Genomic DNA, 15,791 nt, shown 5'->3' with positions numbered 1-15,791 from the left:
GCAATTATGTTGTGTTAGCTGTGAGGACTGTTTGTGGTCACCTTGTCCCACTTATCGTTGATTTCCTGAGGGTTGATCGTGGTGTAGGGGTTGATGCCGGACATGTTAACGTGGTACGTCTGCATGATCTTGGCAATCTCATTGTGGATGCCCAGGATGGCCTGGCGCTCTTTGTCCGCATCGGGCAGCGTGGCCTTGAACTGCTCGTGGGCCGTGCTGAGTCCCTGTGGCACACACGTACTGGAATGTGAGAATATATAGCAACAACTCCTCAATGATGACTTTGCTTTACTGCATTCTCACTTGGATTTCCTCAATGGTGTGGACTATGAAGGAGTCCTGCAGATCCTCCATGGCACCCTCCATCCAGTTGTTGAACGGAGCTGCTCTCTTTGCAAACTCCAGGTACAACTGATCGATGGTTTCCAGAAGCTTTTCTGTTCTCTGTTGAAGGTTTTTTTTTTGTTTGTTTTAACATTTGATTGAATGAAAAAGCTTTACGTTAGGCTTGGGTGGCTGAATTTAAAAAAAATAAATAAATAAAAATCACGAGGGTGCTACCAAGCCAAAATGGCCACTTTGAATCCCAATGGCAGACAGCCAATGTGTTTCCAGGCATGGCTTCTTGAGACTTTTTTTGTGGGCTTGTGCATGTTAAACAAGCCTGAAAAATATAATGTTGCTCTGTGAAAGGCGATTTGGGGGCGGATTTTTTAAAATAAATAAATAAATCCAAACTGTCCACTTCAAACCACAATGGCAGTCTTCCAATATCTTCTCAAACCTCGGTTCTTTAGAGTTTTTTTTTTTTTTGACTGGGACTAGGATTGACAAACCTGCCAGATTTTGAGGTACAAAGAGAAAGTGGCTCCAGGAATGAAATTCCAAAAAAGCTCAGAAGGGTAAACTGTGTGTTTGGGTCTTAAATGTAATCGCAGGTAATGGACTCACCTGCAGTGCTTCACTGCGTTGCTTGGTCATAGTCCCAAGGGCATCCCACTGGTCACAAATTCTCTGGCAGCGACTGTTTACACTTGGCGAGTCGTAGTAATCCAGCTCGCTGAAAACGCAACAATAAAACTTTGGTATATCTTTGGAGGGTGACTTTTTTTTCACCTTGACATCAAACTTAATTCCTTTCCGGGTGAACAAAGCCCAATGCTCCCACGAGTTTTTTTTTTTTTTTTGTCTTACTTCAACTCCTGCGCGATGGCGGCAATCTGCTCCACGCGGTCCTGATGGGCGGCCAGGTCACTCTCGAAGGCCTCGTGCTTCTTCAGCAACGCTTTAATATCCGACAGCGACGCCGTCTCAAAGTCTTTGCGCTGCAGCATCTCCTCCTTGCCTGCACAGGGAGGAAGAGCGACAAGGCAGTCACAATCACGCGGCAGTCCCACTTGTGAGCCAGCAGAGGGCAGTGTGGTGGAAAAAAAATACAAAATATATTATAGGCGCAGACGTTTGACATTTAGACACATCTGCATCGGCCTTTTTTTTTATTTTATTATTATTATTTTTTTTAAAAAGCACGTAAGAAAGCATTTTAAAAGCGGGTAAACCCCAGGGAATATTTATTTTTTTTTGTCAAATTTTCCATGAGCTTTCTAAGAGATGCCGCTGAGCCTGGGAACTCCCAACGCACTTTTTGTTTTTGTTTGACCTCAAGTGAAACATTTCGCATCTTAGTTCTACTGCATTTTTGGACCACTTTATTTACTGTAGAAAACTTTCGGGAGCTATTTAAGTTTTCATTGAACTTTCAAACACTTGCTGCTGAGCCTGGGAACTCTTTCAACTTTTTAGTTAAAATTTTGAAAACATGAGATGTCTCTCATCTAAGATAAAAAGGAAAAAAAAAAAAAATTAACAAGGTGTTAAATAAACAAAAGCATTTCAACCATATTAAGCAGTCGAGTCGGCATAGTTCAGAATTTTGACAAATATTTTCCGTCTCACTGCAAAGGAATCTCGTTCCCTTGGCTTCTTCTGATGCGTTCTTACCTTCTGTCCAGCCTTCGTGGATGGACGCTTTCTGGCGGAACTTCTCGGCCAGGTGGTCCAGTCTCTCCAGGCGGCGGATCTCGTTGAGGAGCCACTCCTCGTAGCCCTTTTCGGCGCCCTCCAGGTTGCCCCATGCGTTGTTGATATCCTGCGGGGAAGACGGTTTGAGTCTTTGAGCTCAGTCATTCGGAAAGTGTTGTAGTGGGATGTGGGCTCCCTCTAGTGGTACTCAAAAGAATCAGTGAATTTTATTTTTAAACAAATAGAATAAAAAATTAGATACACACACATACATTGGAAAATATTGAAATTAAGGGCATGACAAAATGAGTTAAAACTTAAAATTTATTTTTTATGTAAAAATTTGTATTTCACTTTCATGTACACATTTTAAGTGTATTATTAAGTAATATTTTCATTAGTGCTGTCAAGTGATTATTTTTTTAAACTAATTAATCACATGATTAATCGCGATTAATCACATTTTTCAACTACTATTTTTCGCGAAGCTTGTAATAGATATCGACTTGAATAATATCTTGGAATTGGTGCAAAATCACCAAATATGAAGTACATTTAATTCAAAGACCGTTCTAATAGCTTTCTTTGATTCTTGAATACGATCTAAATGGAGACATCTTTGCAGACATTTATTTTCTAAAGATTTCTCAAAACTGCCCACAAGCGCCACACTCCAGCAATGTTGGTTTGCAAGGCCCAGTGGTAACTTAAACACAGCGTTTTGTTCTGAGACGTGCTAAAGACAGCTAATATGGCACAATATTGGCAAAGTATGCAAATTATTTTTGAAGTAAATCAAACTGAGTTAAAATATTTAACTGAGTTAAAAAAAATTGATTAATCACCTGAGTTAATGCTTTAATTTTGACAGCCATAATTTCCATTTTCATGATCTAAGCCTCGTTTTAATGTTCATACTGTGCATAATGTTACTGTGGTATATGGCATAAACATTTTTCTTTTTAAAGTTCGTAAACATTTTGCATTCCATGTGCAGTACGTTTAGTAGAATACATTTGTATTTAATGTTCAAGATGTTTCCCAAACAATTCTTTCAGTATTTTTTTTTGTTTACTTTTACAGTAAAAAAAAAGCCTTTTAGTGCTACTTGGAGAGCTAAGATTTTTTTTCTGATGTGGCACTTGGTGTTAAAAAAAAAAAAGTTTGATAATCCACTTTTGACTTTTTCAAGGTATGAACAAAGGATTTGGAATGAAAGGGAACCCACCGACACCATCTGGCCCTCGGAGGGCATGAAGGCGGGCCGGTTGCTGAGCCTCAGCTTGGTCTGCAGCGTGTTGAAGTTGATCTCCAGCTGGCACTTCTCCTGCACTTTGGGCGGCTTGTGCAGCCGGCGGTAGTCGCGAAAGTCCTCCAGCTTCTGCTGCATGGCCTGCATGGTGTTCTCGGGCACGCGGTTCTCCAACCACGGGATGGTGCGGCGGATCCACTCCAGCAGCTGAATAGCGTGTGTGCGTGGACAGAGAAGGATTGAGACGCATGCAAGTAAAATAAAGGTTGGAAGTGGAAAAAAAGAGGAAGTGGGACAAGTGGAAGTGATGTGTGTGTGTGAAATAAAGAAGAAATAAGAATAGAGTTAATGCCTGATAACAAATGCGGTGGGATTTGCATCGACCACTTAGCTGTAAAAAGTGGTTGCTAAAATAAACAAGTATAGTGTAAGCATTGCTGACGTTAAGAGCAACTTTGCAGTAATACTTTGCAATTTTTTTTGTAATAAAAAGACCCCCTCCACTATTTTTTTTTTAATTATGTTAGTTCATGGAACTAAAAAGATTGCAAGCAGTCGTCAAAGAACTACGCCCCAACTATTTTTTTTCTAATTTTCCTTTATGTACTTTACAAACAGCACAGTCGTTTCTACTATTGCTTACTTGGAGCACAAACACCCCAGGGTGAGTTTGGTGGTTTGGGCGGGGTTTAAAAAAGGATTGCAAAGAGATGGAAGGGGACATAGGAAGTGTGTGTATGGTGGTGGTGGGGGGGGGGGGGCGGGGTGTGCTCACATCACTGGCCAGCTTCTCATAGTCCGTCATCAGCTTCTCATTTTCTTGATTGACGGCTAGCACCTTGCAGATCCTGTTGGCCGCCGTCTCCGCCTATGACACCAGAGGCCATCGTTATCATCATGATGGTTATCCATTTATTTATTCATTTTTTTTTAAGTGCAAAAAAACAAAAAGGTCCATCCTTGAAATTCCCAACAAAGTAGCCAAACAGTGCAGCAAAAGTAGAAGGAAAGCTTGTGGATGATGTCATTCCATTGGCCGCGTCATTAGGTACACCTGCGCAAGCCAATGAGAGCCAATACAAGAGCTGCATGGAAATATGCGACACTCTACGTTTGAGACGAAATGGACGCCACATAAGGAAGCAGAAGCCTTCCAGCTTTTGTGATAAAAAAAAATAAAAAGTTTGCATCGAATACTGTATCATGAAAGGATCATATTTTATTAAGCAATGACATTTTCCCATTTTTACTCTTTTTTTCCCCCCTATTCTTTTTCAGGAGATGAAAAGAAGAAAAAAAAAAGGAGAAAAAATGATCATTTGAAACAAATGCATTTTTAAAAACATAAGGATAAAGATATAAAAATGAGAACATTAAAAAAATATTCGCAGATCAAAATGCCCAATTAATTCAAATGTGTACTGGTTGGTTTTTTTTTTCTACTACACCACTTGCCGTTTAATTTTTTTCCCCATGGATGATTGACTGGCGTGCCTAATTTTATGACTCCACATATGCACACGACACATCTCGAACTGATGACCTCAACGCTTTTAAGCTCATCTGCCACCTTGAAAGTGCCCTCTGCATCATGGCGGGAGTGTACTGGTCGCCACGATGACAAAGTGTCACTGAGGAGACCAAAAAAAAAAAAAAACACCAAAGATGCTCTCGCCGAGCTCCAGTCAAAGCGACATGCAGTGGAACGCACTGTTCTGTATTTATCAATATTTACACACGGGTCACATTTAGACAAGCGCCATGACTCCTTAGAAGGAAAAGCGTCCCTTGTTGAGAAAATACGCAGACAGCTGCTGATGTCTGCTATGCATCACTATTTAGTAAACCACACTGGCGATTTCGACCTTTTAGAACTGCTTATTCCTTTGCAGTGATGTAGTGAGAAACAAGATAAACTAATTCCTGGACAATCATCGTATATTCCCATGAAAAATAAATGGAAATGACAAAGTGTACTGCCCCAGATTTCCCCTACACCCCCCACCCCCAAAAAAAAAAAATTGGAATGTGTTATTTAATAAAGAAAATAGCACTTTTTATTTGAAAAGTATCGAGCAATAACATAAAAAACAATGTAAATAATTTAACTGTGCATCCTGATTTGATGCTTCAATCCAATTAATTGCGCTGCTCCATCGGGTGTGCCTGTCTTGGCCACTAGGAGGCAGTAAAAGAGTCATTCAGAGACCGATTTTTTTTTTTTTGTCTTTACTGTTGGCCAGAAAGCTTTATTCCAGGGTTCACTTTGATTTTTGATCATTTATTTGCGCTTTCCTGTATAAGGTTTGCATCGTATTTATACACACAGTTTCAGCCAATGATCTTATCCAAAATCTGGGGTTGATTTAGATTTTCCAGTGTTATCAATTAAACGCGGCGACGGGCGCCTCTCGCTTTATCCGTGGCGATTTTACAGTGTTTGGAGTGTTTCAGCTGCTCACCTTCTGCTTGCCCGAGAAGGCGTGGTAGTAACACGACACGTAAGTCATGACGGCCTTCTCGTCTGGCCTCAAGGTGCTAATGATATCTGCCGCAGGAACAGGAACAGGAGGAGTAGGAGGAGGCCGCAGGAACAGAGGAGCAGCAGGAGAAAGCACAGACAGGAGAGGAGAGAAAGAGTAAAAGTGTGCAGAGACAAAAAAAAAGGGGGGGGGCCAGCAGGGGGCGTCATCTCAAGGGTCTCCAGTTTGCCTGCTGTTTAGTCTCCAGGGGAACCTCAATACAATTGATTGAAACCTCTATCGCTGTTTGCTTGGATTCAATTAGAATGACGGTGGATGAAGTAACTCATTAGAAGCTTGCTGAGAGCATGACCCATGTGACGAAGACTTTCCCGACCAAAAACGTCAAACGCCTGACTATCTTAGGCCTAATAACTCATTCACTACCAGCCAAGTGTTTAAAAAAAAAAGAAGAAAAAAAAAAAAAAAGGATCTTGGACGTATTTAGCCGTCAATGGTAGTAAATGAGTTAAGAAAGTCCTTTGGTCTGTGTTATGCTAAGAGCGAAATTGTTCGAATTGGGACGGGGACGACATGTTCATTATTTAAAACCTAAAACCTTCTTATGGTCGGCTAAGTTAATCCGATACCACTTGCTTTATAAGCCATTGAAAGCGCACCAGCGCACCAACTTTGCAGTCCGAAGACACATTGCACTTTATCACTTGATCTTTTTTTTTTTTTTTTTTTTTTAAATGCTGCCAAACTTTGGACATTCTCTGTCTTTTACGCACTCTTTTACCCGGCTTGCATTTATCGCTACATGCAGTTACATTGGTCCTGGCGAAAAAAAAGAATCACCGCAAAATCCTGCGATGTAGCGGAAAATACGCAAAATAACGGATGATTTAAAAACCTGTGAGACTGTCGTAAAATTTAAGAAGCTACAAAAATCCTGTTCTGAATGCGATTCTGCTCACCTCAGCACTAGCATGGAGACACAGATGCTCCGATCATTCAGAAAGAGCTTCTCACACGCTCAAACCAACAACTGATCGATAAATTAACTGTTAATTAAACTAATGACATGAACAAGATGGCTGCCTCTGCGTTTTAAAAGAAACTTGTCAGCTAATCGAAGACGGGGTTCTCCGAGCAGCAGACAAAAGGAAAGGATCCATTGTAGCTGTTCATAAATGTAGTCGTTACGGGTCGGTACTGACATCGTGGTCACGTTTCATATTGATGTATTCCTTCAAATCTATGACAAGTGTTAATATACAACATTTTTGGGGTGATGAAATTTGGACGAGTTTTCAGTGCAGGGTTGAACATAAGAAACGGGCGATTTTGCAAGCAACTGTGACTCGCTGTACGGTGCTCACATTCATTCGCTTCGTCCTCGGAGCGTTCCCTTCAATGATCGGAGTAATCTATTTTGTTTCTCTGTTCTGCCTCGTCCGATAATAAAGCACAAAAGCCTCCTTCTTTTTTTTAAACATCGAAAATAACATTACTACTACCTCATCGCTGTCCCTAATGAAGTGGCCAGCCCACCGACTCGTTAGCCCGCTTTGAATTTAAATATTGACGTGGATGAATTGGCTTGAATATAAACCGCTCAGGTCTTGAGCGATATTTTGAAGAATGCTGTCTTTTTGCATCTCAATAAACGGATGGCATGAAAGTGAGCTTAATCTGCAAAACGGCGGTTGCTTTAGCAACTAACTTTTATATCATTTAGATATTGTACTATCGACTCAAAATAACAGCATTGAATATTCACAGTTTGTGCATGATAACTTTCCTTTGTGCCAATAAGATTTTTTTCAACCATTTACAATGACTAATTCAAAAGAAATAATGAAATTATACTGATTTAAACACACACACGCGCACACACACACACACAGCTCAGTTTCTCCAGAACTCACAAACAACCGAATTTAAATATTCTTTCTGCGCTGCGCTCATGTTGAAGAGACCTTTTGCTTTATGACATATTTTCACTTTGGGGGGGGGGGGGGGGGTGGAATCAGGTTGCTCGTGACAGCTAGGCAGACCAGAGCTTCAGAGAACACACACACGAAAAAAAAAAAAAATCCCATGATCCCATCATGCGTTTTGAAAACATGCAGAGTGAGTGTGACCCCTGCAGGGAAGCTTGTGCACTGCAGAGAGAAAGTGTTAGGATAACACCTGAGGGGTAAAAAAGACAAGGTGAAGATGAAGTGGGTGTGGAGGAGGGAGGAAGAGGAGGACGAGGAGGAAGGAGACGCTGCATCCACGGGTACCTTCTGGGCGCCCGAGAAGGCGTGGTAGAAGCTAGACACGTAGGTCATGATGGCCTTCTCGTCCGGGCGGGCAGTGCCCACAATGTCTGCAGGGAGGGGGGCAAGGGAGAAGGGGGGGGGGATAGAGAGAAGGTGTGGTGGAGGGAGGGGGGGGACTCGTCATTGAAGAGGCTCAGCATCATCGCCACACATCAACAAGTCCAGATGTGCTTGGAAGGGAGGATTGTTAAATAGTCAAAGAAACACAAAGCACGCTCACATATGCGATATATATAAAACAAAATAAAAAAAAACAAACAAAAAAACACTAAAGCGATGTTGAGTTTAGGAAACCTTTTTTCCACAATTTGAAACAGTTACCACATGCTTATATTGTGAAAATATAATTTTTACTCTCTTTTTTTATGCCCTGTCCAAATTGGCTTGTTTTGAGGGGGCGGTCCTGTGTCACGTTCAAATACGGCAAATTTAAATGAATTAACACATTTGGAAGAGCACAAAAATTGTTAACATGACTAAAAAAAATGCATGTAACTAAATCAATTAAGTCTTTGTGAAGCTGTGTGACAAATTGCGTGATTTGTTTAGAATTACGGTAAATATTAATCCAAATAAAAATGCATAATAAATACAATAATTAAAAAAAATTAAATATCTATCAAATTATTTTTTCGTCACTTCAAGTCTGTGACACAGAATGCAAAACGAAGCCTGAAAATATTCAACTGAATAAATTTCAAATATTTTTAATGATAAATAATTTTATTGTAATTTAATAATTTTTTACAAATTAAAAATAAAAAACTTGGCTCCACATTTGACTACGTGCTGCTTAGCGATCAGCGTTGTGACATCCGGTTGAAAATGGCGCACCTTAGCCCAGCCTAGCTGCCAAATCTTTGGGGGGGGGGCATTCGGTATGGGAGCGGCATTATGCAAATTAGTCCAAATACGACAACGCAATCTCGCATTTTTTCACACTAACAATAGATTTGCAGTGAAGAAAAGAGTTTCAAGCCACTCATATTCAGGAGTTATAATTAATTGAAGGAGAGTTTGGGGTTTTTGTTTCACCTTCTGCATCCAACATCTTGGGAATATCCAGGTACTTCTCGGCCACGTCGAAAGCTGTGTTCAGGTTGGTCATGGGGTCGTCCTGACGACAGAGAACACATCGTTAGCCTTCCATTTTGCCCCCCCCAAACACTTGAATCATAATAGTGTCCTGTCTGTCCTCCGCAAACCAGGAAGTAGTCTACAGTGAGTAACAATTTGGCCTTGGGGGAGGTCTATGCTCTAATAAGTAACAATCGAGTTGCGTCGTGCGACATCTCACCTTGCGTAGTTTCCCGTAGTCGATGAGATCAGGACGGTGCCGATGAATGAGCGCACAGAAGCCCAAACCATCTTTCCAGCTGAAAAGCAGCGAGAGAAAGGAAACATTACGTTAGAAAACATATCTGAAAAGAAAATGCTCCACCAACGTGCAAAAGACAACACTTTCCAACGATTAAAAAGAAGCGATTAATCGAACAGAAGATTTAATTGGCCGATGTTTGCTTTTTTAAAACACATTACAACATAAGACAAATACATTCAGACATGCACCTGACCCCAAGAACATAAAAAAAAAAAAAAAATCACATCTTCATTGTTGTAGACTTAAGCGGGACCAAAACAGAAGTTCTTTTATTCAGAGATTTCTTTATAAATAATCGTCCGATTAAACAGTTATCAAAACTGGAACTGACTTAAAAAAAACAAACAAAAAAACATATCACTCAACGAATAATAATGGTCTCCAAAAAAATCGGAGTTTCCCTCACCCTCGAAAGGCAATTAATTTATCATCTCTCACACGTTTACTCTTTGAATGCCGCCAACGGCAAATGTCGTCAAAAGGAAGAGCTGTCAACATCAATCGCTATCAAGTAAGTTTTGTATATATTTATTTATTTATTATTTAATGGGAACCGGGCAAGAAAAAGTCAACTCTGGTTTGATCATCAGGCTGGGAAAATAAAATAAACACTACGGCCAGCAGAGGGCAGCATTGGGATTATATCAATTTGACGCTTGAACACGGCACATCTCTGGAAAGTCGACCAAATTTAGCAAAATGTTTGTCACGCTAAATGTACGACAACAAGTGTCACGAATGAGAAGAAAGATGGCGATTATTTAAATATAGAGGGACACACACACTCATGATGCATGCACGCACACTACTAAATACTCCTACTACGAAACAGCATTCAAATCGTTTGCTGAGTTTGTCATATGTATAATTGTCGTACTGGCGATATTTGCAAATCATTTTTTGGCCACAAAAAGCCGATTTTCATTGTTGCTATTGGCATTTTATGGAAGAAAACATTCATATGCTTAAGGAAGGCATCACATAAGCAACAATTATTAGCCTCAAAGTCACTTTTGTGCATAAAAGACAATATTCCGTGAACCTTGAACAATCTGTCAGAATGCTCTAAATTGCCTGGCTTTCAATCAGTTCTCTCTTTTCTTTTTTTTAAATGACTGGCCTTGAATGGGTCAAAGACAGGTCGGTGGTGAATATCTTTTCATTGGTAGCGGCCATTTTGGGAACTTATTCACTCGAAATCCAGATGTTTCAGTAAGTGTACCAAAATCACCCTGAGATAAGACCAAGGGCGAGTCTTCACTTTCAAGTTAATTAGGAAATTGATGCTTCATAAACCAAATGACGACAAACAACTTGTGCCTTTGATGATGAACATGTGGAAATGGCATTACGCCTAACAAGTTGATAAAAATATGCACTGAATGACACGCTGGACTATGATCATAGAAAGAGAAATTGCCTCAAGGATTTTTTTTTTTTGGTGCTCTGAATGGAAATTTCAGTGCTGCGTTCTTCTTCTAATCCTTTAACTCATTTTAGTGTGTATTTTGTGACGCTTTATCGTAATCAAATGAAATAGAACACTTTTTAATGGAATTTTGCGATGATTTGTGACTAATTCAAATGACGGTGCATGGCAGCCACATAGCTTTATCTGGGGATAAGTTTAGATTTTGATTTAGATTTTAAGGTTGCAGACAGCCACATATCTCTTAGATTTCATTTTGATTTTTGTTCATTCTTGACTGAATCAAATGACGATGGAGACAGCCATAATCGCTTCATCCAGAGCCCGCATTTATCTGGGTGAATGAGTTTTAAATGACGACCGTATTTTCGCGACCATAAGGCGCACTTTAAAGTCCCAAATCTTCCCCAAAACAAAGGAGGCGCCATATAATGCGACACACCGATTATATAGACTGAGCAACTCGCTTGACCATCGGGCATGTTCCCCTTGAGGTATTTCAGAGTACATGTTAGCACACCACTCACATCTCTCTAAACAGCCATGGGATTGGCTGAGGCTGAATGGCATTGCTGTAATCTTTTTGTGTTATTTTTATTTATTCTGGGGATATGAATGGATTGAGAGATACATGTTTTGTGTTAATTCTATTTCTTTGTTTGCTTGTATGCTGAGATATTTTTGGTTTTGATTTGAAACCGTGACTCTAAGGAGTGTGGTGACCAATGAAATCCCTCCCCTAACGTTGTCGATAAGCTGTGTTGCCATGACATCTCTCATTGATTCGGCGATCCCTTATTAGCATGCGCGAGCTAGCATGCGCGAGCTAGCATGCGCGAGCTAGCATGCGCGAGCTAGCATGCGCGAGCTAGCATGCGCGAGCTAGCATGCGCGAGCTAGCATGCGCGAGCTAGCATGCGCGAGCTAGCATGCGCGAGCTAGCATGCGCGAGCTAGCATGCGCGAGCTAGCATGCGCGAGCTAGCATGCGCGCCCAGTGTAAGTATTAAGTACAAAACGAGCACCTTGAACTGGTGCTGCACCCTTTGATACAGCGCGTCTTTTGGTCGTAAAAATACGGTAGATTAATATATTTAAACTATCATTGGGCATTTTTACTGCTTTAGACCAGCAATGAAAGCTGTGGTGCAAACATGAAAAGAATCGAAAAAAAGAAAAAAGATTGTTTGTTCATCTGCCTCACATCTCAGGTGTCACAGAGACCACATCAAAGGGTCCGGGCCCCCCCACCCCCGCACCATGTCGGACCCCATACGCTGATATGACTTCAACCCCACCTTTCTTCTTTTCGCCTTTCATCCACAGGTATCAATGATTCAAGAGTCTGGCAAAACAAATTTATTGTTCGGTTCATGGTTGTACTCCAGACCTTTACAGCCTCTTTCCATGGCGACAGCATTACGGGAACGCCGCTTGTCAACTTGCGTCATGTCATTCATCTCATCCCGGGTTAGCTACAGTTCAACCTCTCATCAATACAAGCCAAAATAGCATGTTTTGTAAAAACTTGGACCACACAGCTGAGAGAGAGATAATTAGACGATGAAGTCACTGGCGCTGTCGAAACGTTATGAATTGTTGCCTTTTGGATGAAGTGTGCATGTTTGTGCTTTCGCTTGAGTTGTTGGGTTGGTTTGCTTGGCCACCTTAGTCTTAAAGGTGGCTAGCGGGTAGCGTTGAAAATTAAAAAAAAAATTATTAGTGTTTTTTTTTTTTTAATTAAATTTAAAAATTTAGAAAAAATTAACAAGTAACTTTGAAAGTGCACTGACTAAATCTAAACTTACCACCTGCATTAAATTAGCTTACAAGTCCCAAAATATATGAGTCAAGTGAATTATAATAATATAATAATAATGCCTTTATTAGTCCCACAATGGGGAAATTCGAGATTCGAACCCAGGCCTCCTGGGGAGACTGGGTCCGGAACGCGGCGCCTTAGACCACTCGGCCATCAAAGCAAAGGGGATAAAACGCAACTCGCCTGATGTGAAAGTTCTGAATGTTGACGTTCTTATACGGCGCCGTCTTCCGCTGGCACCAAAGCAGGAGGCCCTCCTTGGCAGATGTCTCTGAGGTCGGGAAGAAGACAGAGGGCTCACTCGGGATGACTCTGCGCTAACACCGGCGGTGCGGTTTACTTGCAGACGGATTGGAGTGGTATCACGTGATTGGGAATCAATCACGTGACCACTCGTACACAAGCACTCACGCTCATTACCTTCAACGGAAATGTCTTGAATGGCAAAGCGGAGGATGATGGTCCAGATCATTCCCAGTGTCATCTTGGCATTGCCATCAACAATTTCTGAACGAAAAAAAAATTTAAAATTATTTTGACCTTAGAAATATGGTCTTAATTGTTTTTTTTGCATGAGCAAGTGGGTCAAAAATGATTTTTAAAAAAAACACGTTTGATGGGTCAATAACTAGTAAAAATAAGACTCACATGTGGTCTCACCAATAGTATACAGTTGTGAAAAAATTAGGGCTGTCAAAATTAAAGCGGTAACTCAAGATTAATTAAAAAAAAAAATAACGCGATCCAATATTTTATTTTTTTCAAACATTAATTTGCATAACTTGGAAAGCCAAATTCCGAATTAGCATCGTTAGCACATGATCTCAGAAGAGTTACCACTGGGCCCAGCTGGAGTGAGGTGCTTACAACTAAATGTACTGGGTAAATTTGGAGAATTGTTTCTTAAAAAAAAAAAAAAAATCCTGTAAAGATGACTCAGTTTAGATCGCATTGAAGGATCACACACTTCATATTTGGTGATTTTGCATTAATTACTAAATATTATTCAAGTAAATACCGGTTAAAAGCCTCACAAAAAAATAGTAGTAGAAAAAAATGTGATTAATCACAATTAAATCTATTTTTGCGATTAATTGAAAATACATTTATCAAATTGTGACATAGGAGGTTTCCGCCCGACGCTTCATCATCAGCGAAGAATGACGAACATTACAACTACTACGAAAGAATTACCAAACTATTCAGGATTATACTGCCCCCATGTGGCCAAAGCATGAATACCAGCAAAGCAAATCGTGAGTTTAAATGATTTAATCACTGTTTGTTTTTTTTTAGTTTTTTTTTTATTAACAGTTTTTTTAACAATGCAAAAACGTAAGTTGTTTTTTTTTTAGGAGCCCAAAACGGATTTCTCAAGGCAGATGTCACTCCACTGGTGATAGTCAATACTTCCGGTGTTTGATTCATTGAACATGTATTGTTTTTTTTTTTGTTTTTTTCTGGCTGCACGAGTCATTGATGATAATGACGACGAGCATTGTGTGAATGGAGCGGTCCTATGAGGTCCCCTCTGCGTTGTGTCAACCGTAATGAAAATCCTTTCCAACAGGTTGGCCGCCTTCAATAAATCGCTGTAATCCAATCAAGATCAAGCGGCTCAGGAGCTGCTTCCACCGTGACGGACAAACTGCAAGACGGGCGTGCGGCTGCGGCACGACGACGGTTAAAAACATTCGACAGTTGGAGTTGACTCAAGACGCGACCGCTGGCGACCGATCAGTCCTGTTAATGTCATTTGAAAGGGCAACACCCCACCCTTTAAAAAATCTTAACCAGCTCCCAGATGAGATGTATGGACGAGATATTCCAGGCGCATAATCCGTCTGGAATGTCTGTCTGGCTCCGTAACAAATCTGATCAAATTGTTGCACCAAATATCCTTCATGCATAATCAATCAGTCCGGTAAATCACCTCTAATGGAAACTGACGTTGGTTTGGGGTATTAGCTGCTTTTGTCCTCTGAAAACACAAAGTGATTGATGCGCCATGGAGGAACAAAGTGTCGCCAATAAAATCGGAGGATGAATTAGTATCACTCAAGTTGTTCCTCATCTTAGCCAAAATTTATGATCAAGCCTAGCGAGCGAAATCAATCAATAATTTTTGGCTTGTTTCCAAATTGGAGCTTTTGTGATTTGAAAATATCATACTAGAACAGGCGTGGGCAAACTACGGCCCCGGGGGCCACATGCGGCCTGTTAAACGTTTTAATCTGGCCCGCCAAACTACAAAAAAAATTAAATGAATAAAAATTATTCATGTTTTATTTTCTAAATATTCTGGCATGTCAAATACAGATATTTTGTTGTAATGTTTTGTTCATTTTCATTTAAAATTACATGTATTTTTTTTTCTCGGATGAGGCGAGGTGACCAAAACACTCCATCCATCTGCTCCTGGTCCGGCCCCTCTGTCAAATTTTAGAACCCATTGTGGCCCGCCATTCAAAAGTTTGCCCACCACTGTTCTACAAGAAGGCGAAGACTATTTGACGTTTGAAGGCCGAAATGAAATCGATTTTCCAAAAGTCTCGGAATCGCGATGACACTCACCCTCGGCGCCAATGGACACCAGCTTGACTCCTTTACTGGCAATGAAGTCCAACGCTTTGTTCACGTTGGAGATCTTATGCACTCTCATTTTGCCTCGCTCGGGTTTGGCCAGACGTTCCCCTGGATGGGAGAAAGTAAAGATTTGTATTTTTTTTTTATCAGTGCAGTGGGTATTTGACTTAAGAAAAGGAGTTGAATCAATTTACCCGAGATGACCTCCAGGAGGAGCATGAGTTTCAGACCGTCTCGGAAGTCCTCCTCGATGTTCTCGATCTGCGTGCCGGCTTTTCTCAAGTGAGAGTTGCACCAAGCCGTGAACGTCTACGGAAGAAAAGAAAGAGAAATTGAATAAAAGCCAAAACCATTTTTCAAAAGGGTTACTTCAGTCAGTTTTATAGTGAACACAGGGAAAGAAAAATCAATCAGGGATAGGGATAGGGATAGGGATATAGTATATATATATATTATATATAGTATATATATATATATATATATATATCTCTCTCTCTCTCTCTCT

The 15,791-nt window shown here is 40.6% G+C and overlaps 1 protein-coding gene across 5 annotated transcripts in view; it reads right to left on the bottom strand.

Annotated features, from left to right (window-relative positions):
* The window catches only part of actn1 (actinin, alpha 1), a 36,555-nt gene that overhangs the window by 4,342 nt on the left and 16,422 nt on the right, over positions 1–15,791 (bottom strand). For 3 of the 5 annotated variants that reach the window (XM_088312614.1, XM_088312632.1, XM_088312640.1), the window contains exons 2-15: positions 15,481–15,595; positions 15,275–15,394; positions 13,121–13,207; positions 12,884–12,971; positions 9,367–9,445; positions 9,105–9,186; positions 8,031–8,116; positions 4,050–4,142; positions 3,251–3,481; positions 2,002–2,149; positions 1,195–1,345; positions 952–1,060; positions 304–444; positions 42–224 (exon numbers count right to left, since the gene is read on the bottom strand). In XM_088312614.1, the coding sequence (XP_088168740.1) occupies positions 42–224; positions 304–444; positions 952–1,060; positions 1,195–1,345; positions 2,002–2,149; positions 3,251–3,481; positions 4,050–4,142; positions 8,031–8,116; positions 9,105–9,186; positions 9,367–9,445; positions 12,884–12,971; positions 13,121–13,207; positions 15,275–15,394; positions 15,481–15,595 (1,713 nt within the window). Of the gene's footprint in view, positions 1–41; positions 225–303; positions 445–951; positions 1,061–1,194; positions 1,346–2,001; positions 2,150–3,250; positions 3,482–4,049; positions 4,143–5,736; positions 5,823–8,030; positions 8,117–9,104; positions 9,187–9,366; positions 9,446–12,883; positions 12,972–13,120; positions 13,208–15,274; positions 15,395–15,480; positions 15,596–15,791 lie in introns of all 5 variants that reach the window. The other 2 variants (XM_088312623.1, XM_088312649.1) reach the window with 1 other exon arrangement.

The sequence above is a fragment of the Idiotropiscis lumnitzeri genome, chromosome 1, assembly GCF_059441095.1.
Source record: "Idiotropiscis lumnitzeri isolate Australia: NSW breed Sydney's pygmy pipehorse chromosome 1, RoL_Ilum_1.0, whole genome shotgun sequence".
In the NCBI taxonomy this organism is placed as follows: Eukaryota; Metazoa; Chordata; class Actinopteri; order Syngnathiformes; family Syngnathidae; genus Idiotropiscis; species Idiotropiscis lumnitzeri.
This window is presented reverse-complemented; position numbering and strand designations above follow the sequence as displayed.